Raw genomic sequence first — 24,262 nt, 5'->3', positions numbered from 1 at the left:
CTAAGTACTGCTTCTGCAAAGACAGGAGACATTGGTAAGGTAACAAACAGAGAAGGAAGGAGAAAGTTCTGCTGTCCCATGTTACAAAAATATCACATGGAAGAGTCAGAGTTTTGAAATACATGACTTCTTCATAAATCTGTTCTGCAGTATTACTACATATTAGAATCTGTATATTGCCATAAAAGTCTTTCCAAAGTTAGTTATTCTGGGGCCAGTTTTAAAAAGTTTTGCCATACCTAGAGGCCATATGCATCAGTATTTAATCACTATCTTAAAAATGTACTTTAAATATATTTTTAAATTTAACTAATTTTATTGATTTACTTGAGAGTGAGAGAGCACAAGGAGGGAGAAGTGCAGAGGGAGAAAGAAAAGCAGGTTCCCTGCTGAGCAGGGAGCCTTATGCAGGGCTCTATCCCAGGACCCCCGGATGATGACCTGAGCCAAAGGCAGACATTTAACCTACAGAGCCACCCAGGTGTCCCTAAAAAGTATTTCATTAAACTCAGTAACTTTCATTTGAAATAAAATTTGGTGGCTGTAAAAGCTCCGTGGTATTGTGTGGGATATACAGGGAAACTACAGACTTGCAACCAGGGAAATTCAGGATGAAATGTGGTTCCAACAGGTATTAACATGTGACTTTTTAAGTTACTGAGCTTCCCTGACTCTTCACTTCCTTGTCTATAAAGTACATATAAAAAACCTTCCTAGAACGAGCATCATGAAGAGTCCATATAATATATGCCATGTCTGTCTAGACCTAACAAACTGTTCAGTAAGTGGTCTATATTATTTATATTTAGGTAGGAATTCATATTCCTGCTTCTCAAACAAATCTGCTGAGGAATAAGGAAATTAAGAGACTTGTCAAAGTTTCAATAGATACGTCAGAATTCAGGGGTATTTTTTTGTTATTGTTCATTTAGTTTAGGTTTTTTTTTTTTTTTTTTGAGGGGGTGGGAAGAGGTTGCTTTGGGACACCTGGGTGGTCAGTCATGACTTCCTTCTGCTCAGGTCACGATCTCAGGGTACTGGGAAGCAGCCGCACACTGAGTCAGGCTCCCTGTTCAATGAGGAGTTTGCTTCTCCCTCTGTCCCTCCCTTCTTCTCCCCTCCCACAAATAAATAAATGAAATATATATTAATTTAACTCTGTGTGTGTGTGTGTGTGTGTGTATACATACACACACATACATACATATGCTGGCCTCCCCAGACTTAGAATAAAATGACAACTGGGTCATTCCACATCACTGACAGCTGGATTCTGCATGTTTTAGTCAGAACCTCAAAAGTGTGTTGATCTGGCTGAACAAGAAGCCGACCTAGCAGTTGTCAGAAGACGGTACCTGTGAGGATTTCAGCTGTGCGTTCGGTCATCTTCTGAATCACGAGTCTCACAGTTCCACCCTCCAGGCTCAGCAGCAGGGTCCCCGAGCCCTCAGACAGCTCTGTGGACAGAAGCAGACCATCCTTGTTCCATGTTCGAAACTGGAAACTCACTGAGAGCCCATCAATTTGGGGGGTGCCGGGCAGCAGCAAATAACTGCTTCTGGAGTTGACAAATGTGATGGGAACAATTTGTGGCTCAGAGCAGGAAAAAGTGACATTGCCCTGGAAAACAATAAAAATCAAACATATAAAAGCCATTTTTTATTCTGCAGTCCGACAGCTGATATAAACAACTACCTGTAGCTGACCTTAATTTCAGGATCATTCTACATTCAGCCGCAAGACCTTAAAGGAAAAGAAAATGTCAGCTTTGTTCAGATATACCTGTGAGATTGTTTCCATTCCTGTTTTGCAGATCACACTGTTACCCACGAGAAGGCCATCGAAGACCCCAGCTGGGGTGGGGGGCGGGATGGGAAGCATCAGCATTTTCTAAGGAAGCAGGTATGAAAACAAGGACATTCATCCATTGAATACATCTGTACCACGAACCAACTATGGACCAAACAGGGGTAAAGTTTCAAGACATACACATGAAAAATCTTTGTTTTGATGTGGAAGTTGCTACAAGACAGATAGACACAATCTCCCAAGCGGACCCTGGTAGAAGAAATAACGAAACAAGTAAAGGTTTCACAAGGGAGGTGATGATTTCCTGTAAGGATGTGGGGAAGGAGAGGAAGGAGGGTGCCTGGCTAGGCTTTTCAGCAAGTAGCACATTGTGCGCAAAGAATTGGAGAAATTGGCAAAATGGCATTCCTGGGAATTATAGGGAACTTGTCATTTCTGAATATTAAGTGCAACAGGGAAGGCCAGAGGCCATGAAAGAGGTGAGGCCAGAAAGATGAGTAAAGGCAGAGTTTAAAAGCCCCATTATGTTTGTTACATTTGTTAATCCAAGCTTAGAAACAATAAAACGACATTGGTTGGATTAAAGCTATGAAGATGATTTTCAATAGCATGAGGAGTGAAGTGTGGTGGGGAGGGGCAGATGGGAAGCCTAGAGGTGGGGAATATTAACTGTGCATCGACTAGAATTGGGATGATAAAGAAGAATATTATTCTTTGTGTAAGTGAGGGGAAACTGGTCCAAGTTTTGTGGGAGGGCGACAGGGGGACACCCTGGCTTGACTGGCTGCCTGCATTCAAAATTTCCCCTAAGGTGTCCAGATTAGGAACAGTTGGTTAAGCGTCTGACTTCTGCTCAGGTCATGATCTCAGGGTTCTGGGATGGAACCCCATGTTATCTGGCTCCCCTCTTAGCAGGAAGCCTTCTTCTCCCTCTCCCTCAGCCCTTCATCCCACTCCTGCTAGCTCTCTTTCTCTCTCTCAAATAAATAAACAATATCTTTTTAAAAAGTTCTGGTGGACTTCTTTTCAAAAAGGAAGTATCTTCACTGATGGCAAATGATTGAGGAAGAGCTGTCTTTTGGAAGAGGGAAAATCACAAATGCTCCTACAGCAAAATCCAGAGATAGCAGTAACCATTTTTCCTCCTTTTATTTTTCACAGAAGAGAAACAAATTTGCCAGAGCAAAGCTGTACCCCAAGTTTGAGGCTGTGGAGAAGGAAGAATGTTGGGGAGGCAGTGATGCGACTCTAGGCAGAAGAATAGGAAGTAACAAAAATGCCCCACTCCCCCATTGATTTAAAATCCAATGTTTAGCTCAACCCAGTGTTCTCTCGGTGTTCTCTGGATCAATAGCCATGGAAGGTGGGGGTCTACAGAAACTGAGATTCTCCCCTTATCTGAGCAGTTCACTCACATTTGACAGGTCTGGGAGACGCCTTCCTCAGACTTGCTCCATCCACTGAATGTCTAATGGACCTCAGGTACACGTAAAACAGACAAGGGCACTCACTCAGCATCCCTTGAAAGACATTCAAGTGTCCTGGCTAGATTCTGGTGGCAAGAAATTCAGACTGATGTCTGAGGGAGTCTCCCTGGTTAAGGTAAAGCCATGTGTGGTGATCAGCACTTGTCATTGGGGAGTAGGACAAGACTGTCATGCATTGGGGTGTCGCTGGTTCACTGCAGGTCATGCTCTTCCAGTCTGTTCTCCACATCCCTCCATACTATACTCTACTATCCTTCCCTGGACCAGCTGCCTGAGCTGTCCAAACTTCCGTTTATTTGATCACACCCCTTATGTTCTCTGATGGCATGTGCAAGGACAAATGAGTAGGAGAGAAGAGAAAGGAGTAGATGGGAAATGCTTTCCACACCAAATCTGACCCAGTTCTCCTGGCAAGTGAATGTTCCCAGCTCAGCTCCCTATCACACAGCTGCTGTGCTGCCATTTCTGCTTCTAATCCCATCTCAGCTACATTTGCTGTTTGCAAAAATGTCACAGTGTTGAGAAACATCGATATCCACCCCACTCCCATCTCCCCAATAGACAGAAAGAAAAAAAAAATAGCTAAATGCAAAAATGTTACTTTTGAATCAGCACGATTATTTAATCTTTCTCAGTAATACCATTTTTGATTCCAGTTTCCTTTTCAAAGCAACATTTGAGGGAGTCCCTACCATGATTTAGAAACAGTGTGCAAGAAGACAATTTACTTTAGGACAGTGTCAAAACAGAAAGTGGCAAAAACACTATATTCCCCTTCAATCTATTAATTCAACTTTCATTCCATCTCCCCCCACCCCCACTGCCTGCCTGCACTCCCACTTAGCCCTGCCTGCCAAGAAGGAAGCTCCATTTCTCAGACCCCCTATTACACTGCACATTTCATTCATAAAGACTTTAACACTGGGGTTCCTGGTTGGCTCCGTTGTCAAGTGGCTGCCTTTGGCTCAGGTCATGATCCCAGGGTCCTGGGATTGAGCTCAGCAGGAAGCCTACTTCTCCCTCTACCACTCCCCCACTTGTGTTCCCTCTTTTGTTATCTCTCTGTCAAATAAATAAATAAAATCTTAAAAAAAAAAAAAAGGACTTCAACATTTATTAAAGATTTCTCAAGCATTGTAAGACAATGTAGAACATTGTAGAACAATGTAGCACAGGAGTTATAAATAAGTTGTAAATGTGATTGAAATCCACTGCATTCATCCTTAAATGTGCATTTTGACTGTAATAGGTACAAAACGTGCCATGACACAGGAGCACACCATGGTCAAATCTTCAACATGAACCAACCAATGCTGGCCCAATAGATGAAATGTAGAAGTCAGTATCACTGCCATGGGTCCCTTTCTCTCCTGCATAAATTACAAGACCTGCAGGGTCTTTCACTGTCCAAAAGGAGGTCACTCTATATTGAAGAGGCTAAATCCTTAGTACCTGATGCATTTCTCCTGACAGCTCCACCATGCCATGGTTGGATAGTGACCTTCTACTGTGTGACTGAGGCTGCCAGTCAAGACTGGGGTAGGGTCTACCCAAGGCACAAGTACGTGAAACACCTAGTGGGAACCTTCCTTGTACCCAGGATGACAGTTCTTAGTGCCCTGAGCTTTCACGTATACTTTTCATGTGCATACACGACCATCCTCCAAAAGGCAAGGTACACAAAAGTGCTGGCCCCAAGATAGAGCAACCATATCTCCATTAGAGACCCCAAACAATATCCGTATTCCTTTTCAAGGATCCACCATGGCTTTTCTTTACAACCCTGAAGACACAGAACTTCCCATCCCACCTTTCTCAGATAAGAAGTGATCACTCCAGATGGACCACAGAACTTTGAAATCCTAAAGATCTATTCATAGACCATCTTAGAGAGATTGTCCATATCTGTGTAAAAATGTTATTCTAGATCATAAATAACAAAAGCTAACACTGTCACCTGTCATGAGAAGCTTGATGGCCTCCTCCAGGTGGTCAGGACTTGAAACCCAAGAACTAAATTTGTGTCAGAGTAGGAAGAAAACCCTTTTCATTGATTCATCCTCCCCAAGGAAGCCCTCCTTCCAAATGGCAGAGAAAAACCCCTACCTCACTAATAGATATGAAGAAGCAGTACCTTGTCTTAGACAAAGGAAGTCTATCCTAATCTGGACGGTTACAAAAAGCTTCCTTAGGGAGGTGACAATTGCATTGAGATTTCACAGAGGCACAGGAGTGGCTACGTGGAGAATAGGAAAGCAGGTTATCTGATAATAGAGGGAAAGCATATGCTACAAGGCTAGAGGCAGGGAAGTGTGGGGCAGATATAGTCAGGGACTCACAGAAGGTCTGCTGACTAGAGTTCAAAAGCCAGCATATCAGAAGGCAAGATGAAGTCAAAAGGACAAAAGGAAGGGCAATCCTGCAAGCTTTTAGACCATGTTGAGGCACTAGAACTTGATGCTGTGGGAAAAAAAGAGAATGGGATTGCGGGAAGGGGGATTGATGTAGAGGCTAGGATATACAGTCCAGTGGTGCTACACATACTTCCCTTAAGGGGCTGTCCTTAAAGAGTAGAATGTATTGTATATGGAGATGAGTGGCCAAGGGCCACACCTCAGGTAGCTGTTACAGTTAGTAGACCAGAGCAGCTGAGGGCTTATGGAGGGCTCTATCTAGAATGGCAAAGGGGGAGAGGGAGAAAAGCAAGCATATTTTGCAGGTAAAATTGATAGGAGGACCCCTGCGTGGTGAAGGGACAGGAAGATCAAGCATAGCTCCCACTCTCCTCTGCTTGAACAAGGGACTTCAGCAGACAGGGAAGGAAAAGATTTCTTTTATGTTAAATTTCTCTCCAACTCTCCACCTGATTTGCTTCATGTCAGTGTGTACTTAAAGAAAATGGGCTGTTCAACTTAGGCAGAAATGGATTCTTATCATAAATATTTACAGGAAAACCCATATATTTTGTATGATCCTTATTTTTAGCTACTGTAATTTGGAGGATGAAAGTAGAGAGTTGAATTGGGATCAAATGAGAATACATGCAATAAGCCCAGCATTGATCACAATGGTTGTTTTTCTGCTTTCCCAGGACTTCTAGTTTTGGGGTGATCTGAGGCAAGTCACTTCTAGAGTTGTAGTTTCCTGTTTTGTAACCTGAAACCATTGGACTAGATAGTTCTGAGGTCCCCACTGCTTCTCCATTTCTAGGGTATCTGAGACTAAGCACCCACATCCTTATCATCTGTCTCCTCTTTGGAGTAAAAGATAGGCGTCATTTGAACCATTCATATTGTTGGCATGAGAAGAGTAACCAAGTTTTTATAATTTAAAATACATTTCAGTCTACGGCCATACCACCCTGAACGCGCCCGATCTCGTCTAAAATACATTTCAAAAGATTTCTTTATAATGATTCAGGACATAATGAAGAAGATTTAGGCCTCTCTCATACCAATTATTTTCTAACTACAGGGAACAGAGCCAAGGGTCTCCATAAATGACTGTATATATTTAAAATATAGTAAAGAGAAAATGATATTGTTTCATATTTTAAAAAACGAGGTCCAACTTTTATAAACATAATTAGCAGGGAATAACAACCAATTGACTGACTATTCTTCTCTCTACCCACTCTCTAAAAAAAGCATCTGTGATTACTTTACAGAGACTATAACATTGAACTGAACCAGGATTTACAGTGTTTAACAATTTCTTGGAGACAATAAAATAGGTGAAATTACATGTAATCTGCTTAGCTTGGTGCTGGTCCAAGGACCATGCAATGAAAATTGGAAGAAAACAATAAGAGAGAACACAGGTTCTGAGCAGCAGCCTCCTTCCAAAAAAATCCAAGTCATTCTGCCACTAAATCAAAAATTTGTCAAATGATGATTGTATTCCAAATAAAATCCTTCTTCTTCTTTTTTTTTTTTTAAAGATTTTTATTTATTTGTCAGAGGGAGACAGGAAGAGAGAGCGAGCACAGGCAGACAGAATGGCAGGCAGAGGCAGAGGGAGAAGAAGGTTCCCTGCCGAGCAAGGAGCCCGATGTGGGACTCGATCCCAGGAAGCTGGGATCATGACCTGAGCCGAAGGCAGCCGCTTAACCAACTGAGCCACCCAGGCGTCCCCCAAATAAAATCCTTCTAACGAAAAGCTTTCTTCCATGGTGGAGGGGCTCGTCAAAAAGGAGATCCTGTAGTAATAGTATAATTACCATGGTCTCCTGATGACTTGTGAGTGAAGAGTATCTGGAGAGAGTTCTGGACACCTAAGTCTTTGTCATGTGATCACAGAATGAATCAGATGAATGGTCACAAACAAGACTTATTTTTCATACAGAGGGACAAACTTCAGAAGATGCAGTTCTGCTTCTGGACACAGTGGAGGAAACACCATCATGATCTAAATGTGAGTGTGTAATAGAGGAAACAGCCCGAAATGCATTGAACGGTGAACTCATGGTCCCTGGTTTGTCCCACATTTGCTAAACATGTAACTGACTGTCATTTTTTCATTGGTCACAGGAGATGCTAACCAGGCCTCAGAGAGCACAAGGCAAAGATGCCTTCATTTGCCAAACTAGAACAAGGAGCTAACAAAACTGAGAAGAAAGACATTCACGAACGGCTTAACTTGTGCCTACTTCACAGCTGAAGGATTGAGCATAACCCTTTGCTTATGTTAGAGGAGGTCATGGATGTACATGAGACAGTGTAGACTGCGGCAGCCGAAGTTAACTGTGCCTGCATTTTCAACCTAGGTGTTACCTTTGCCTTATCTCTCTGCTAAGGGATCCACCTTATTTCAAGATTGTTCTTACTTAACTTGTGCTGGCTTCACAGACTGCAGGTTATGAGTAAAGGGGACATCAAGGAAGAATTCTTCATGGGCACTTGCCACTTGTGGGCATTTTTCTCCAAACTTTGAACAAGTGATGATAGGCACCACCTTTTTCTGGTTATCTTGGTTTGGCAAGTGCATTCATTCCCAAGGCATTTCACTCTCAGAGATAATCTATTCCTGCCTGTGATAGTGATTCAAGCCATTGAACTGTTTTGTGGAAGGCACAGAGAGTTGTCCTCTGCTTTAAATGATAGTCTTAAAGACATGATAGATAAAAGGCAGGTGAGGAGTGGGCAAGGTCAATGTCCTCTAACTTATTCTCAGTCATGTGGTTTGCCACGACTTCCTGCCTCTTTTCTAGGACTTCATGCCTGATAGTAAGACCCTGGCCTGCTTAGAGCTGACTGGATAGAGGAGGGCAGAGGTAAAACAGTTGCCAGATTCTGGTCTGGGACCTACTAGCCACCCACTGACACAGCAGAACATGCAATGGAACTGAGGCAGTTGGGATGCTGTGGCCTTGAACCTTGGCAGATAATTAGATGGGTTCCCCAGGGGCGAGGGAAGGAGGTGCCCCAGGGCACGCACATGTATTTTCACAGTTCACGGTCCCAAAAAAACGGGCAAGCCCACACCATCATTGAGTCTCTGTTGTGGGGATGGGGTGACTGCGGGGATTGGCTTTAGCTGGAAGGTGGGCATCATCCAGAAATCCATTTACCAGACCTGAGACCCAAGGCCTCTAGCCCTGGAGACCCCTAGTTGTCACTCATCTGAGAGAACACCTGCCTACCCCTGCAGAAAAAGAGAGGGGAAAACAAAACAAACAAAACAAAGCAAAAGAATCCAAAGAGTAAATCAATATTTATCTGTTGAAAAAAACTCGAGGTCATCGATCAAAGTAGGCTGGGAAAAGAACTTGACCAACGTTAGGATGAGTCTGAATCTAGCCTGGGGAATAAGGCAGTGGTTAGACAAAGGGGCTATGTGAGCCCACTGAGACTTCTCAAATACTGTTACAGCCAAGTCCCAGTACCTCCCTTTCTTGGGACCTCAGTAGAGATGATATGTCAGTTATGGCTGTCTTTCTGTACCAGAAAAATGATTTTTAAGACCTCAGGGGAATATAGCCGACCCATCTTGAGGTTGTGCTTACCTTGACTCGTTTTAGAGTTTCCTAAACGTGCACTTCTGGGGGTTATGTTGCTGTGCTGAGCTGTTATTTACAAAGCATTTTCATTGTGGGTGTTTGTTTTGTTTTTAATCATCATCCAGACATCACAACACCCTGGTGAGTAAAAAATAAAGCCAGCAGTGCAAGACTGGGTTTCAATCAGGAGGCATCAAACAAAGCCAATCAAGCATTTATAAGCTGGGGGAAAATGATCTTGATTCAATCTAATTTGTGGGGAAATATTTCAAAGTCAGTTCTTGATTTTCCAAATGAGTACAACCATTTCTAATTTGATTTGTCTGAAAACTCCCAGGACTGACTGGCATGCTATCGGGAAATGTAGAGGAAAGCCTGTCTTGTAAGCTAAAGCTATCTTTCTGATTCACAAACTTAGGAGAAGCAGGATGCCAAATCAAGGTATTTTTAAGTGTTTAGACAAAGATAGGCTCCTTCATTCTTTTATTTATGTATTTAAACAGATATTTATTAAGCAGTTTCTATAGACCAGGCTCAGTCTTAGTGGCAAGGACACAGCCAAGGAGACAGGTAGGCTCAGAGCTTGTGCACCTGGAATTTGCTCTGCACAGGGTGGAGGACACAAAAGGTGGCATCACAGGTAGGATTAGGGGCCAGGAGGTAGAAGTCTATGTTGATGGGACAGCATGTAACAGGGATTCCTGAAGTAACTTTTGATTTGGATGGTAAGTAGGAAGAAGTGGGAGTGGGAATAGGATTGGGGTGGAGGGTGAAAAAGCAAACAGGACAGCCACTGGAAAGAAAGCCATGACGTAGTTTTGGAATTTAAGGAAGACTAGATGCCTGGCATTGGTCTATACAGGTAACACATTGTTTCTGCCAAAGAAGGCCTTTTAGGATAGAGATCATGGTCCTTCTGGTCTTTCATTTGAGGGATATCTAGGGGAAACATCTTTAATAATGAAGAGAATGTCCCACTTATAACTGAAGGGCCTGGGTACACTGGTACGTGGTTCCCCACATAGCCTGCTTCTCCAGCTTTCCATGAGCTGGCTACATGTACATATCAGTAAACAGGGACCCACTGAGAGGCACATGCTGGCTTTGGCTTCAGAGACTATCTCTTGAATTTCTTCTATTTTTCCCACTTTCCAAGCTCCCAGTTTCAACTGCTTGGCTATGGAGTCAGTGTTAGATCCATGCCTGTGTGTGCCCATTTCTGGCCCTGTATTTCATGCTTAGTCCCTCTACATCAAAGATGATTGCCCCCACCTGAGCTTCAGGTTTTGCAAACAATGGTGTCTTTTACCTAGAAACAAACCCCAGAGGAGGTTCTTGGGAGCTGGAGAATGAAAGGGAATGACAAATAGACAAAACGTTAAACTGATAACCTTTCAGGTTTAAGGCAGAAGATAAAGCTGTAACTACCTTGAACACTCCTTAATTTCTATTTCCAAATATTGTGCAAAACTATTTGGAAATATGAATCAAGAAGCTTAAGAATATTAATAGTCCTTTTTGACACTTTACTTTCACTTCTAGAAACCTATATTCAGGAAATAATCTGAAATTAAACCAACATTTACACACTAAGCAACCATTATTTATAATAATACAAACCTGGCTCTAAAATTAAAATAGTTATGTAAATCATGGTATATTCATACGACATACTATTTTGCCACCACTAATAGCAATTTTTATGATAAGCATGAAAATTGCTTTTAATATAACATCACATGACATGAACAGAATACAAATTGCAGGTACAAATCAGATAAAATATACCTATCTATAAATATGTAGGTATAGAACAGAGACCACTTTGCTAAATAGCGGCTCTAACTGGCTTGTGGAATTACGGGGATTTTTATTCACGTAATTGATTTTTTCTGCATTTAAAATTTATTTAAAATGAAAAATTAAACTTTTATAATGGAAATTTAAATTAAATAGTTTTCCAAGTATCGTTTGAAAGTTTTCATGACAACAATATTGAGAATTAGTAGCTGCTGTAAGTGTGGATTATTGAGAGAAATAAATAATAGCAATTAATTCAAGTAGGGATAGAAACAGCTGGATATGAAACCCAATGACTACTAGTTTTCAAATGGTTCCCACAACTGAATAAGATTTGTTCCCTCCATTGCAGTCATTAATTATGTGTCTACCCCAACAAAGTAGGCAAAGGTGACAAGTCATTTTGGTAACCAAGTCAAAAGAAAGTGTCATGTGTGAGCATGTGTGTGTCAGTGTGTGTGTGTGTGTGTCAGTGTGTGTGTGTATGTGTGTGTGTGAACATGTATTTATTTTTTCCTTTTAAATAAATTTTCTCGTACAAACTGCTTGGCCTGCAAACAAAGCAACTTTCTACTCTACAAGCATGTACATTATGCCTTTATAGACTAAATTAACTTCAGTGAGGAACAAATGTTGTTAGCTCTGAAAACATAGTATGGGCTTCTTGTGTCTTAGGAAGAGACTGAAATGTACCAAGTGTGTGTGCAGGGCAAGTACCTTTACCTGGTCTTGAAAATTAAACAAATTTACAGCTCAAAAATGAATGCATTATAAAAAGCAGCTTCTCAAGTTTATCAATAATGATTTAGAAAGAAGAAGAAAATATCTAATTCTGATTATTATTATTCTAAGTAGACATTTTAAAAGTTTTCCTAATAAAAATAGCCTTAAAAAATAGAAGCTAAAACTGTAATACCTATATTTGGGGTGGTGAATATGCTAGATCAACACTGTCTAAGAGAAACAGAATGTGAGGCACATAGGTAATTTCAAATTTTCTGTAGCAGGATACCTGGGTGGCTCAGTTGGTTAAGGGTCTGCCTGTAGCATATGTTATGATCCCAAAGTCCTAGGGTAGAGCCCTGAGTCAGGCTTCATGCTCTGTGGGGAGTCTGCTTCTCCCCTCTCCCTCTGTCCCCCCTCCACCCCAGCCCCTATCCTTCTTTCTTTTGCTCTGTTCTTTCTTTCTCAAATAAACAAATAAAATCTTTAAAAATAAATAAATATATAAATAAAGTTTTCTGTAACTATATTAAAAAGAAAGAAGTAAAATGAAAGAGATTAACTTAATTAACTTAATTTTAATTTGAATATTGGGCATTTATATTATTTAATATTATTATATAAACAAATATTATTTAAACATGTAGTCAATACTAAAATTATTGAGGTGTGTGTTTTTTTTTTTTTAAAGATTTTATTTATTTATTTGACAGACAGAGATCACAAGTAGGCAGAGAGGCAGGCAGAGAGAGAGAGGAGGAAGCAGGCTCCCTGCTGAGCAGAGAGCCCGATGCGGGACTCGATCCCAGGACCCCGAGATCATGACCTGAGCCGAAGGCAGCGGCTTAACCCACTGAGCCACCCAGGCGCCCTGAGGTGTGTTTTTTATTTACTCTTTCCAGCATATCTCAGTTTGATCTAGCCACATTTCAAATGCTCAACAGCAACACATGGCTAGTGGCTACCATATTGGATTACACAAGTCCAAAGTGTCCTTATAATAGTGATGGTAGACCTTGACACCAAAGTAAAAACTGTAACACTTTTTACATGAGAATTCTCATATACTGACCTTTATTGTTCAAAGAGACTTGGGTAAAGATCCCTAGTTTACCTACTGAAAATCCATTCTCCTTGCCTTTCTTGTAGTTGAACTCCAGTTTATTTGAGGTAGCACTATGGTCAAGTGGGTGGTTACATGTCCCCAGTCCTCTTGCAGATCTGTATGCTCAGGTAATTTAGTCTGGTTTATGAGGTGTGGCAGGGCAGAAGCATTGGTTGGGACTTCCTGGAAGCCTTAAGAAGTGCTGACTTAGCTGGCAGGGATACTCTTTTGCCTCCCTCCCCACCCCTGCTCCCTGCTGAAGCTTTGCATGTAGATATGATACCTCAAGTTCCAGAAGATTGCTGGGACTCTTAGGATAGAAGCCACAGAGTAAGAATGGCTTCCTTGAAAGGTGAAATAGTCTGAGTCTCTAACTACTTCCTGGGGCTTCTAGTCTCTATGTTAATATTTTGTTGAGGGGGCAGGGGAGGCTATAGATAACTAATACAAATACTTCCTGTGGTCTTCAGATAATAAAACTTTAAGTGACTGTTATGATCTGAATTGTGTTTCCTCAGAATCGATATGTTGTTACTCTAACCCCCAGCACTTCAGAATGGGATAGTATTTGGCGATGAGACCTATAAAGGGGGGATGAAATTAAAATGAGGTCATTAGGGTCACCTCTAATCCAATCTAACTGGTGTCTGTACAAGAAGAGGAAAATTGGACACAGAAAAATCAGCTGTATGGAGACACAGATGAGAGGCCAGTTAAAAACCTAGGCAGAAGATGCCCAAGTGCAAACCAAGGAGAGAGGCCTCCGGAGAAAACAAACCTCCCAATACCCTGATCTCAGAATTCTACTCTCCAGAACTATAAGAACGTAAATTTCTATTGTTTGAACCAGGCTAGTCTGTGGTAGTTTGATATGTAAGACCTTGTAAAGTAATACTGCGATAGAGGCCTTCTAAATAATTCTCCTTAATGAAATGTTTGTGTTGAAAGGTATTTCAGACAATGTTTTAAAGGTTTTATTTATTTATTTGACAGGGAGAGAGAGAGAGAGCAAGCACAGGTACAAGTAGGCAGAGCAGCAAGCAGAGGAAGAGGGAGATGCAGAGCAGGGAGCCCGACAGAGGGCTCCATCCCAGGATCCAGAGATCATGATCTGAACCAAAGGTAGTCACTTAACTGACTGAGCCACCCAGGTGCCCCTGAAAGGCATTTAGATGTTCTAAAAATGTTTCTCAGTCACAGTGCCAAACTAAGTTAATCACGAAGTTTATCCAATTACATAGTAACCATCCTGGATGGGGAAACCACAACTCCTGACTCATACAGTGGTTTCTCTGTAGGCCAGAACTACTTCTGCATCAGGGACATAGAAATCATTAGTGGGGGTAGATGTTCTGAAGAGCATGTGGGGTTTTTTTTTGTTTTTTTTTTTGTTTTTTTGTTTTTTTTTTTTTTTTTGTCAAGATGTATTTATTGATTTACTTGAGGAGAGGAGAGAGAGAGAGAGCACATGCAGAAGGAGAGGGAGAAGCAGGGAATCTGATGTGCGGCTTAGTCCCAAAACTCTGAGATCATGCCATAAGCCAAAGACATACTCTTAACTGACAGAGCCATTCACGTACCCACCGGAGATCATCTTCTCACTCTCTGCCTCAGGTGGCTAAAAGTTAAATGGTATTAAGGATCTTTTACTTATATGTGAAGAACACTAGGTTTAGAGAGGTATAGCCTCCCTTCAAAAGATGCTTCTATTCTCCAGTGTTAAATAAGGAGGCATTTTCACTCTCATCAGATGCTGCAAGTTTGTCTTGGTATAATAATCATTCCAACACAAGAATAAGTAAATATTTTTTAAGTACAAACTATCTGTAGTATGCTAGTTTCCTTGCTGGGAATTCAAATTATTCCTGTCTCCTCCTATTTAAAAAAAAAAAGGAAAGAAAGAAAAAAGAAAAAAAAAAAACCATTCACTTATTCAACACTTGTTGATCACCATTTTTCTGATGTACTGTTACTTTAGCTAAAATTCAGAAATTCGGTGATTACAGCAGGACACACAAAATGTTCATAAAGCATATCATAGCAGATGAACATGGCTTTGGCATCAAAAAAGCCAGGATAGAGACTTCCTAACTACGTATCTTGGATGACTGGCGTTAATAGCATTACACTCATGTTTTTCAACTTCAAAATGAAACCACAAATACTTGTCCTTTCATAGGGTGAGATCAAGGATGGAAATAAATTAATATGAAAATCAGTTGACAGAGTATCTGGCATATACTAAATGCTCAGTATATTACTATTTTCATTACAGACTATGTTGATAAGAAGGAAAAAAAAGTTACACAGGATAATATTCATTTCGAAAAAGAAAACTGGAATATCTACATTGACACAGCATTTATAGTTGACTTTGTTTGAGGGGAATGCAGGTGATTTTTTCTTTATTTCTACTTTTTTGTGTTTCCCAAATTTCCTATAATCTGTAAACATGAATTCTCTTGTGAAAAGTGGGAATTGCATATCATTTTTATTACACTTATTGGTCCATATGCTGTTAATTTAATTATATTGGTGGAAGGATGATTCTTGTGCTTTCCCAGAGCAGTATCAGCTCTAATTATCTCACACATTTATAAAACATGGGGACCCACTATTTCTTAAAAAGAATAAGAGGTTGTAGGGATATCAATCACAAAGCACTGAAATTGAAAACATGCCCAAACACTTGATTTTATGAGTAAAAACATGAAAAACAAAAACAAAAGCAAAAAAAAACAAGACAAAACAAAACAAAACAAAAAAAACCAAGATGCTTAGATTGTCTTAACGGTTTTTGCCAGTCATGACACTGTTAAACGTTAAAAGTCTGGTAACATTCATGTGCTTTCTAGTTTCCTGGAGGAATCGAGGACTACTGATTCAATATGGGGTATTATATTTGCCCATGAATATAGAATGATGAACATTCACCAAAACCTCAGCCTATAAAACTAAATATCTTCTGGGGCTGTCCGACCTTCCATTCACCTTGAGAAACTAGCACTGAATGCTCCATCCTCAGGGTCTGATTCTCAGCTGTGTTCTTGCAGCACTCTACAAAATCATACTGTGCTTAGAAGCTTCCACAATGCATCATCCAAAACTGAGGTAAATGGTGGATTTTAGGGTATGCCCTCAGCCCCAAATCTACTCAGACTCCACATTTCTATCAGATATATCAACTGTGGCTTGTACAGACTAAATGTGTCCATTTAACCATATTCTTGACCTCAGGGTACCTTTCTTAAAGTTCTAGTCAATCATCACATTTTTAAATTATTTTTAAATTATCCTTATTATTTTTAAAAGAGAAGACTTTTATTTAGCTACTGGACTGTATTGATGCAATAAAGACAAATGACAAATATGAATGTCCTTCAAAGGGCTTGTTTCCTTGGCAGAAGCAAGGTAAATTTTGGAACTTATTGTTAGGGAGGAAAATGATGTAATAATCGACCACCTTCGGTGAGAATGGATAACCCATGGGCTGACTTAGGAATAGAAAGATGAGCTAAACTAGGATATTAGAGATAATGGTGGAAAGAAATGGCAAATAAATAAAACTATTTCAAAGGAGGGCAGTGAGTTGCATGAGAAAACCTTTAGGTAAAATATAGGAATAAGTTTTAGGAGAATTGTGGCATAGCAAATCCTCATCGGAGGGGTACATTGTTTGGGTGATTCAAATGCAGGTCTGCCTATGGCACACATCAAGCTTTTTGAGTATGAAAAATACCTTTTTATGAAGTAAATTACATGGACCTATAAAAGAGAGTAAGTGTAGTTTCATTATTTTCTACTGAGGAAATAGATAATGACAAAATGAAATAAATTAATACTTCCCTATTCACAAGAGCCTGTACCTGTATTTAGAGTTTGTGCTCATACACCTGTGAGGCATGCTATGATCACCCAAGTCCACACGCAGGTGATGTTAAACCATGAACATGCACGTGCTTCCCTTTGTCTTCCTTACCCTCACTTCCAGAAGTCCTGTGCCTTTTGGTTTTTAACCCACAATTTAAAAGGAAGAAAAGAGATTAGAGATTGTGTCAGTTACCCGTTTCTGAGTTTCAGCTCCAAAGCCCTTCTTCTCCCTGTTTCGACGCTGAGATTGGACCCTGAAAACCTTTTCCGCCCAAATGCTAGGATTTGCCAGTAGAGGGCACGACAGAGCCACTGCAAGGACATACCATTTGGCCGCCTTCTCTACTGGGTTCCTGTCCTCCATCATTGATGGTCATTGGGGAACCCACTAATTCTTCATGGTTGAGCTCCAGCTGCGCCCTCAGCTAGCACTTTCTCCACTGGTAGCAGCTCCCAAAGGCAGCTAAGACCTATGCTGGCTGGCAAGCTTTGTTGCTGTTGGCAGACTGCATGGTCCCAAACACCCACTTGGACCGGGTGTGAATCTCAGCCTGAGAGGAAGGCAGGGGGAGCTTTCCTTGTATCTAGTTCCTTCACTGTCTATTTTCTGGCAGCCTAGAGAAAGTACCCAATTTTTTCTAAGTGCTCATTCTGGTCCATTAAGTCCTCTTTTACCCATGTTAGCAGTTACTACCCTCTACTTGCCAATATATTTTTAAAACATATATGTAATAAAATTTTTCCTTTTCAAACAACCTGAACCTGGACAGAGATGTCTTCTAAATCTTGTGGCACAAAGTGAAGAGCTTCTAAGAAACACGTCCACCTGTCCCACAAGGGACTCAACGTCAGGTCCCTGCTCATTGAGGCCCTGATGATTCAACAAGGAGAATTTATATAAGATTATTAGGAATTTATAAAGACACAGAAAAGGTTTGATTTTATTCATGATTTGTAATTTAAAATGTTTTCTGGAGCTCTTAACTTACTGTCCGTAGATGGACTTCAAAGGTATCTAGTGATCCAAAAATGTTATACAGAATAAAATGTTTTCATAATTTTCATTCTATTCTTCAAGGGGTATGTGGCTCCTAAGATATTTATAATCACTGACCTAAAATATTTAGAGTTGTTCTTGCAGAAGGCCATTTACACAACAGGATAGACATAGTCATAGGACTATGGTCTTCATGGGGAACATACAATGAGAAATGGTGAGCAAAATGGGACAATAAAAATAATTATAACACTATCATTAGCTATTAATGATTCAGTGCCTATAATATCCCAGGAGTCATCAATCTATAAAGCAGGTGTTTTTTAGTTCTACCTTGAAGATGATGACACTGAAACAGGAAGAGGTCAGGTAATTTGGTCCATCTTCTGCAGCTATTATGTCGTGATGGTGGGAATTAATCTTACTGCCTTCAAAGATTATATTCTTCTTCAACACATAGTGCCTTCATTATGTACATTTTAACGTGATGAGTGGCACAGAAAGCTATGTTTATTTTGTTTCCCAGAAATACTATGTCCTCATTTTGAGTTTCCATGCCCCTGCTCAAATTACCTTGGAATTGTCCTATTACAATGGAATTGTCCAAAGAGATGTCTTTCTTCAAAACCTACATCAAGTTCCTGGACATTCATGAAGTATTTCCTGAACCTCCTAGCCTGTGATTTCTCTTCCTTAATTCTTGTAATGTATTTTGCACCCTGCCAGTAGTTTTCAGTGGCTGGGGAAATGGTGTTCAGGAGCACAGTTGGGAGGGCAGGGCTGTAGTCAAAGTCAGAAAGCAAGAAGCTATAAAACCAAATGGAATCATTGAAAGAATCATTGAGAGTAATCAAGACACCAAAATTAATAAAAAGTATATGTCAAACTATTAAAGCAAGAGAGAATAGGTGGGGAGGGGTGGCTATCAAAATGGTGACCAGGAGAATAGAAAGCACGTGATAAGGAGATAGGCAAAGTATGTCTATTGGCTCTTAACTTTGAGTTCTGAAATTGTGATGCAATGCCAAGGTTGTGGATGCTGAGGCAAAAAGAGGCTTAAAGTTTCCCATCCATTGAAGGTAAGGATCATTTGCTATGAGCACAGCAGATACTCTATAAATTATGTATTGAGATGATAATGATGAATCAAATGCTGAGTTATGTCACATAATAGAAGTGTGAGTGTCACAACAAAGAAAGCATAATGGAACTGAGTGATGAAAGATGCTCTGAGGCAAAGGTGGGATCTGGAATGGCCACACAAGGCTAGCAGGCACAGCACACCTGACACTGCATGATTCCCAAACCCATGGTGGATTCTGCCTATGGGTCATAGCAGCTTCTTGTATGCAAGCTGGACCTGGAGCCATGATTCTCCATAGCACTGTGCTCCAGAGAGCCACAGACAATCCACTGGGGTTGACATAGGCAGGGTAGAAATGCAGTGGGTTCATACTGGTATACTCTAGGGAGGTTCCATCTTTAAGGTTTTGAAACTTTCTAATTATTTGCTATAAACCCACAGCCCCAAAGATCCCAAGGGGCTCCCTGAACCTAGTGTTGTCTGCCTGACTGCCAGTTCTCTCTGGGCCTCCGCATAAGGCAGCAACTCAAGGGTCCGTGATTGGCACAACCTGGGGGCTTCAGTACTCTGCTCCACTTCAAGAAGTCATTGAACATGTTGAGTCTCATCCTGATTCGAATGTTAACCTACTTGCAAGTTTAGAGAAGGATGGATGGTTTGGGTCTAGGTCAGGGAAGAGCCAAGGGAGAAAAGCAGCTCAGTGCAGGAGCAACATGGAATGAAAAGGCTTAGATGTGTGTATGCATATGGTGAATTCCAGAAACATGGAACCATCTAGGCCTGGCTAGAAAAGAAGCAATGACAAGAAAGGAGGGGGGAAATAAACTTCTAGATATTGGAGGAGCTGATCATGAAGGATTCAAAACCCAAGCAGTTTCCATCACAAAATACAAGAGCCACTGGTTGCAAAAGGCTGAAGAAGACAAAAAATCCCAATGAAGACTCTCTGCCACATCCTTAATTGCAGAAGGTAGAACCTGGCAGCGAGATGCTGGCAACTGGACACACTGAGAGCTGCGAAGCCAGTGAGGAGCTCCAGCCAAGATCACAGCCACATGATTGTCAGGCAGTTAGGCTCTTCCCAGGCATTGCCTCTGCTGCTCTCTCTCATTCTGGGGATGAAGGCAAGGATTCTGCCCCAATGCTCATACATTGCAAGGGATGTCCCAGGGAAATTTATCTGGCAATGAGCAAACTACATGGGACCATTTCTGAAACATCTCATTGGGTCTTCAAATCCGAGGTAAGCAGTGCTATCACAAAGCTGCCCAGGCTTGTATTTTGTTTTTCTCCCACTTTGATGTGAAAGTCATTCAAGGCCCTAGGAAAAAATAGATGTATAATAAAAATGAATAAAAGCTGATGGTGTAGTGCTTTCCAAAAGAAGATGAAGAAGACTGTGAATGACACAGCTGCTGACTATATATCATTGACTTTCCTGGGTCCAGGGCATAAAGCATCTTTCAGTATAAAGTGTGGATAATAATGTCTGCCCCTGTCTGCCTCTCACAGAGGTTTCAGGGACAAAGGAGTGAATACAACCACAGGTCCATCTGCCACTTTCCTTTACTATCCTCTGATATTAGCATCGTGATTTGTGGCATCATGATTGTCTATAAGACAGCGCTCTGAACAAGGTATCTTCAAATGAGGGGACTATCATTGCTGGTATTATTGGGGGAAACATGAGCATAAAAAACACACTCGGGTTATTAGCTGGAAGTTTTGCAGAAGAAAAGAACCTGAATTGATTTCAAGTATCATTTAGACCTGTTCTTTTTATTTTTTTTTTTATTTTTATACCAAGGTATAACTAACATACCATGTTACGTTAGTTTCAGGTGTATGATCTAATGATTCTACAATTCTAGACATTTCTCAGTGCTCATCAATTTAAATGTATTATTGATCCCCTTTAGGTATTTCATCCATCTCCCCATCTACCTCCCCTCTGGCAAACACCAGTTTGTCCTCTATTTAAGAATCTGTTTTGGGGAGATTTGGGTGGTTCAGCCAGTTAAGCCTCTGCCTTTGGCTTGGGTCCTGATACCAGAGTCCTAGGACCAAAGCCCAGAATCAGGCTCCCTGTGCAGTGGGGAGTCTGCTTCCCCCTTCACCCTCTGCCTGCTGCTCTGTCTGCTTGTACACTCTCTCTCCTTCTCTCTTAAATAAATAAATAAAATCTTTTTTTTTTTTTAAGACTGTTTTTGTTTGTTTGCCTCTTTTTTCTCTTTGTTTTGTTTCTTAGATTCTACATGACTGAAATCATATGATACTGGTTTTTCTCTGACTGACTTACTTGACTTACCCTCTATGTCTATCCAAGTTGTTGCAAATTAAACCCACTATTTTAAAAGAAATTTGAATATTCAAATGAGGGGAAAGTATGAGGTGGCACTGGCAGGAGAAGCAGGTACTTCTACACACAGTGTGTGTGTAGGGAAACTGGTACAGACTATAAACAATTGAGTCAAAAGTCTGTAATTATTCATCCCATAATCTTCACTCCTGGTTATCTATTCTGAATTTTAGAAAATTACATTTTCATTATGTTTACAATCTCCACATTATTTTTGGTAGTTAAAATTCAAGACACTCAAAATTTGAACACAGAGAATCTTTAAAGATTTTTTAAAATGTATTAGAAAGACAGAGCAGGGGGCAGGAGCAGAGGGAAATGGACAAGCAGACTCTGCACTGAGTGTGGAACCCAATGAGGGACTTGACCTTGAGATCATGACTGAGCCAAAATCAAGTGTCTGACACATAAACACCTGAGCCACCCAGGAGCCTGTAACCACTGTAGAATCTTAAAGGCACTCTGATAAATTGAATTAATGCTTAAATGATATTTTATATAAAAAGATTAAAAAATTTTAATAAAAAATTTAAAGATGAAGCACTTAGGGTCTTCAGTCGGCTGCCGGTCCTGAGGTGGAGCCCTGCACCAGGCTCCTTGCTCAGAGAGGAGCCTGCTTCTCCCTCTGCTTCCCCACGTGACCCCTGCTCATGTTCACTCTCTCTCTCTCTCTCCTCTCTCAAGTAAATAAACAAAATCTTTAAAAAAATTTAGCAATGTAAAATATATTTTAAGAGAAAATATTAGCTATAAGGAGCAAGATAAAAAGTTGTCAATAAAATATGGTCCATGTTATATAAAATATAAATTTAAAACATGAAAAATGAAATACATACAGATGAGAACAATGTTTTGTTCTCTGGCTGGTTCTGCGTTTTATTTCATATATTCCAAATATTCATTAAAAATATATAGAATACATACAATTTTAACATTTTTAAAGACATTTCCTTTAATAGCTTCAAGTATTGATTTTACTAGATGAGCTACGAAATTGGTCATCTTAGAAAAACAAGTCATAACATTGATTTAGGGTAGAATGATTTTCAGAGAGGATGACCATTCCACTGTTAGTTCTTTTTTTTTTTAACTTTACATTACATTATTCCTCATACAATCTTGAAACTAACTTTAATGGATCCACAAAAAGAAAGGAAGCAAATTTTCTGGAAATTAATAATTTAGATTTTTTTTTCCAGGTTATGAGGAGCATACAACAGAGAAGCAGGTGGTGTGACTGTCAGAATGGTCAAATGATAGTAGATGACAGTAGGAATGTGGAGAGAGAAGACATGCTATGTTAGTTGCTTTTTCAAGTGATTCCTTCCATCAAGGAAAAGTATCATTTATCACAGAGCATACTCACAGAGATGAAACATAATCCTGGGGACAAACTGAAGAGATTATAGGCTTCACTAGACACCAGGGACTTTTCTCTGAGCAATTTTCATGAACTTCTGGGTCACAGACAGGTAGGGCAAAGGTTGCTTTGCCACTGTGTGTGTGTGTGCATGCATGTGTGTGTGTGCATATACAATGTGAGTGTGTGTGTGATTTCATGTGCATATTATATTATATTTATCTTATATTTATCTCTGAGTGCATTTTCTTGGCTTCGGAGCTACAAGATATAAACAACCACACTGCACGGAGTATTGTGGCAGCAGATGCAAACAAGAGACCATAAACCTCACAGAAGCCTGCTTATCTTACCTATCTGTATGCCTCTTACATCAAGTCTACTGGGCAACACCTTTTTTACATTCTTTATTTCAATGGAGCCCATCATTTGATAAAATCTGGACTGGAGACGGTCATTCAATTTCCTCAAATGAATTAGGTACATAAGTTTGTGATAGATGCACTCAAAATCCACTCCACGGTTCATATGGTTTGGAAATAAACTAAACTTCAGACTCAGGAAGTAGAACCTAAGCTGTAGCCGATCTACTATTTAATTTGTTGGGGTCATAGAATACAAACCCATGTGTTTAGAAATGCAACGGCTCTCTCAGCCGTTCTGTTACTGCACGTGTTGGTCTGAGAAGACCAAGAGGCTTCCCAGTCAGCTGAGTGGAAACACATTCCGGGATCGCAGGAGGAGATTTCAGCCGTGAGGCTGGGAGTATCATTCTGTGTTTAGTATTTTGGCTACCACCCATTCAATTCCTTAATTTCAATTATTTGGAGAAAAAGGCACAAAAGTGAATTGATATAGTCAATTAGCTCAAAAGCCAAGTCTATATCCATAGTCCTGCTATTAGCCATTTTTCCCCCTCTTCTGTTGGAAAAAATGTAAAGGAACAAGACCATTTCTACGATGCTCTTCCTTTAAATGAAAAAAAAAAAATCATTTTAAGACCTACAGTGAAGTAAGTTAGACCTCAGCTAACAACCAATCACATTATTCTCCTTGCCTCTGGATAAGAGGATGCAACCCTCAGAAAGCAGAGCTGAAAGAAAGCAGCATTTCTTGTGAAGTGGAAGAAATGAAATTAATCATTTTCAGGAAACTAGCAGGGCAATATATTTCTTATGTTATGTATATAATAATCCACATTACAGGTACTGTACACACACTTCAATGGGCCATTTACTTTCTGATTGTTTATTATATGGTGCTGTATTAGCATAGGATGAAAGATTTGAGGAAGAATAGAGAGGTATTTTTTATGTCTACTTTAAGCTGTTAGTTTTACTGCATTTCAGGATGTGGAGGATCGTCTTGTAGGCAAATCGAGCCATAAAGACTAAATTGAATTATCCCCATGGAATAGCTGTTAAATCTCCACGGAGTGGGCAGGTCCCACAGAAGGGAATGACAAATTGCAATAGGGATGCTCCCTGAGTGCCAGCGGCTAGAGAGGCTTGTACTGGATGAGGCCCATGCGGGCGCTTCCTTGAGCCTTGAATCACATTTTGTAATTTATGGGTGTTATCGTACCCTTGCTACCTGATTTGTTGATTCCTCAACTCTTCCTGCTCAACTCTGAACTTTCCAAGACTCCATAACTATGAGAGTCTGTGGAC

The 24,262-nt window shown here is 40.4% G+C and overlaps 1 protein-coding gene across 2 annotated transcripts in view; it reads right to left on the bottom strand.

Moving 5' to 3' along the window:
* CNTNAP5 (contactin associated protein family member 5) overlaps positions 1 to 24,262 on the bottom strand; it is an 858,994-nt gene that overhangs the window by 399,635 nt on the left and 435,097 nt on the right. For both annotated transcript variants that reach the window (XM_044242676.1, XM_044242675.1), the window contains one exon: positions 1,356 to 1,620. In XM_044242676.1, the coding sequence (XP_044098611.1) occupies positions 1,356 to 1,620 (265 nt within the window). The remainder of the gene's footprint in view (positions 1 to 1,355; positions 1,621 to 24,262) is intronic.

Source organism: Neovison vison, chromosome 3, assembly GCF_020171115.1.
Source record: "Neovison vison isolate M4711 chromosome 3, ASM_NN_V1, whole genome shotgun sequence".
Classification (NCBI taxonomy): Eukaryota; Metazoa; Chordata; class Mammalia; order Carnivora; family Mustelidae; genus Neogale; species Neogale vison.
Note: the sequence above shows the minus strand (reverse complement) of the source record. Positions and strands in the feature narration are given on the sequence as shown.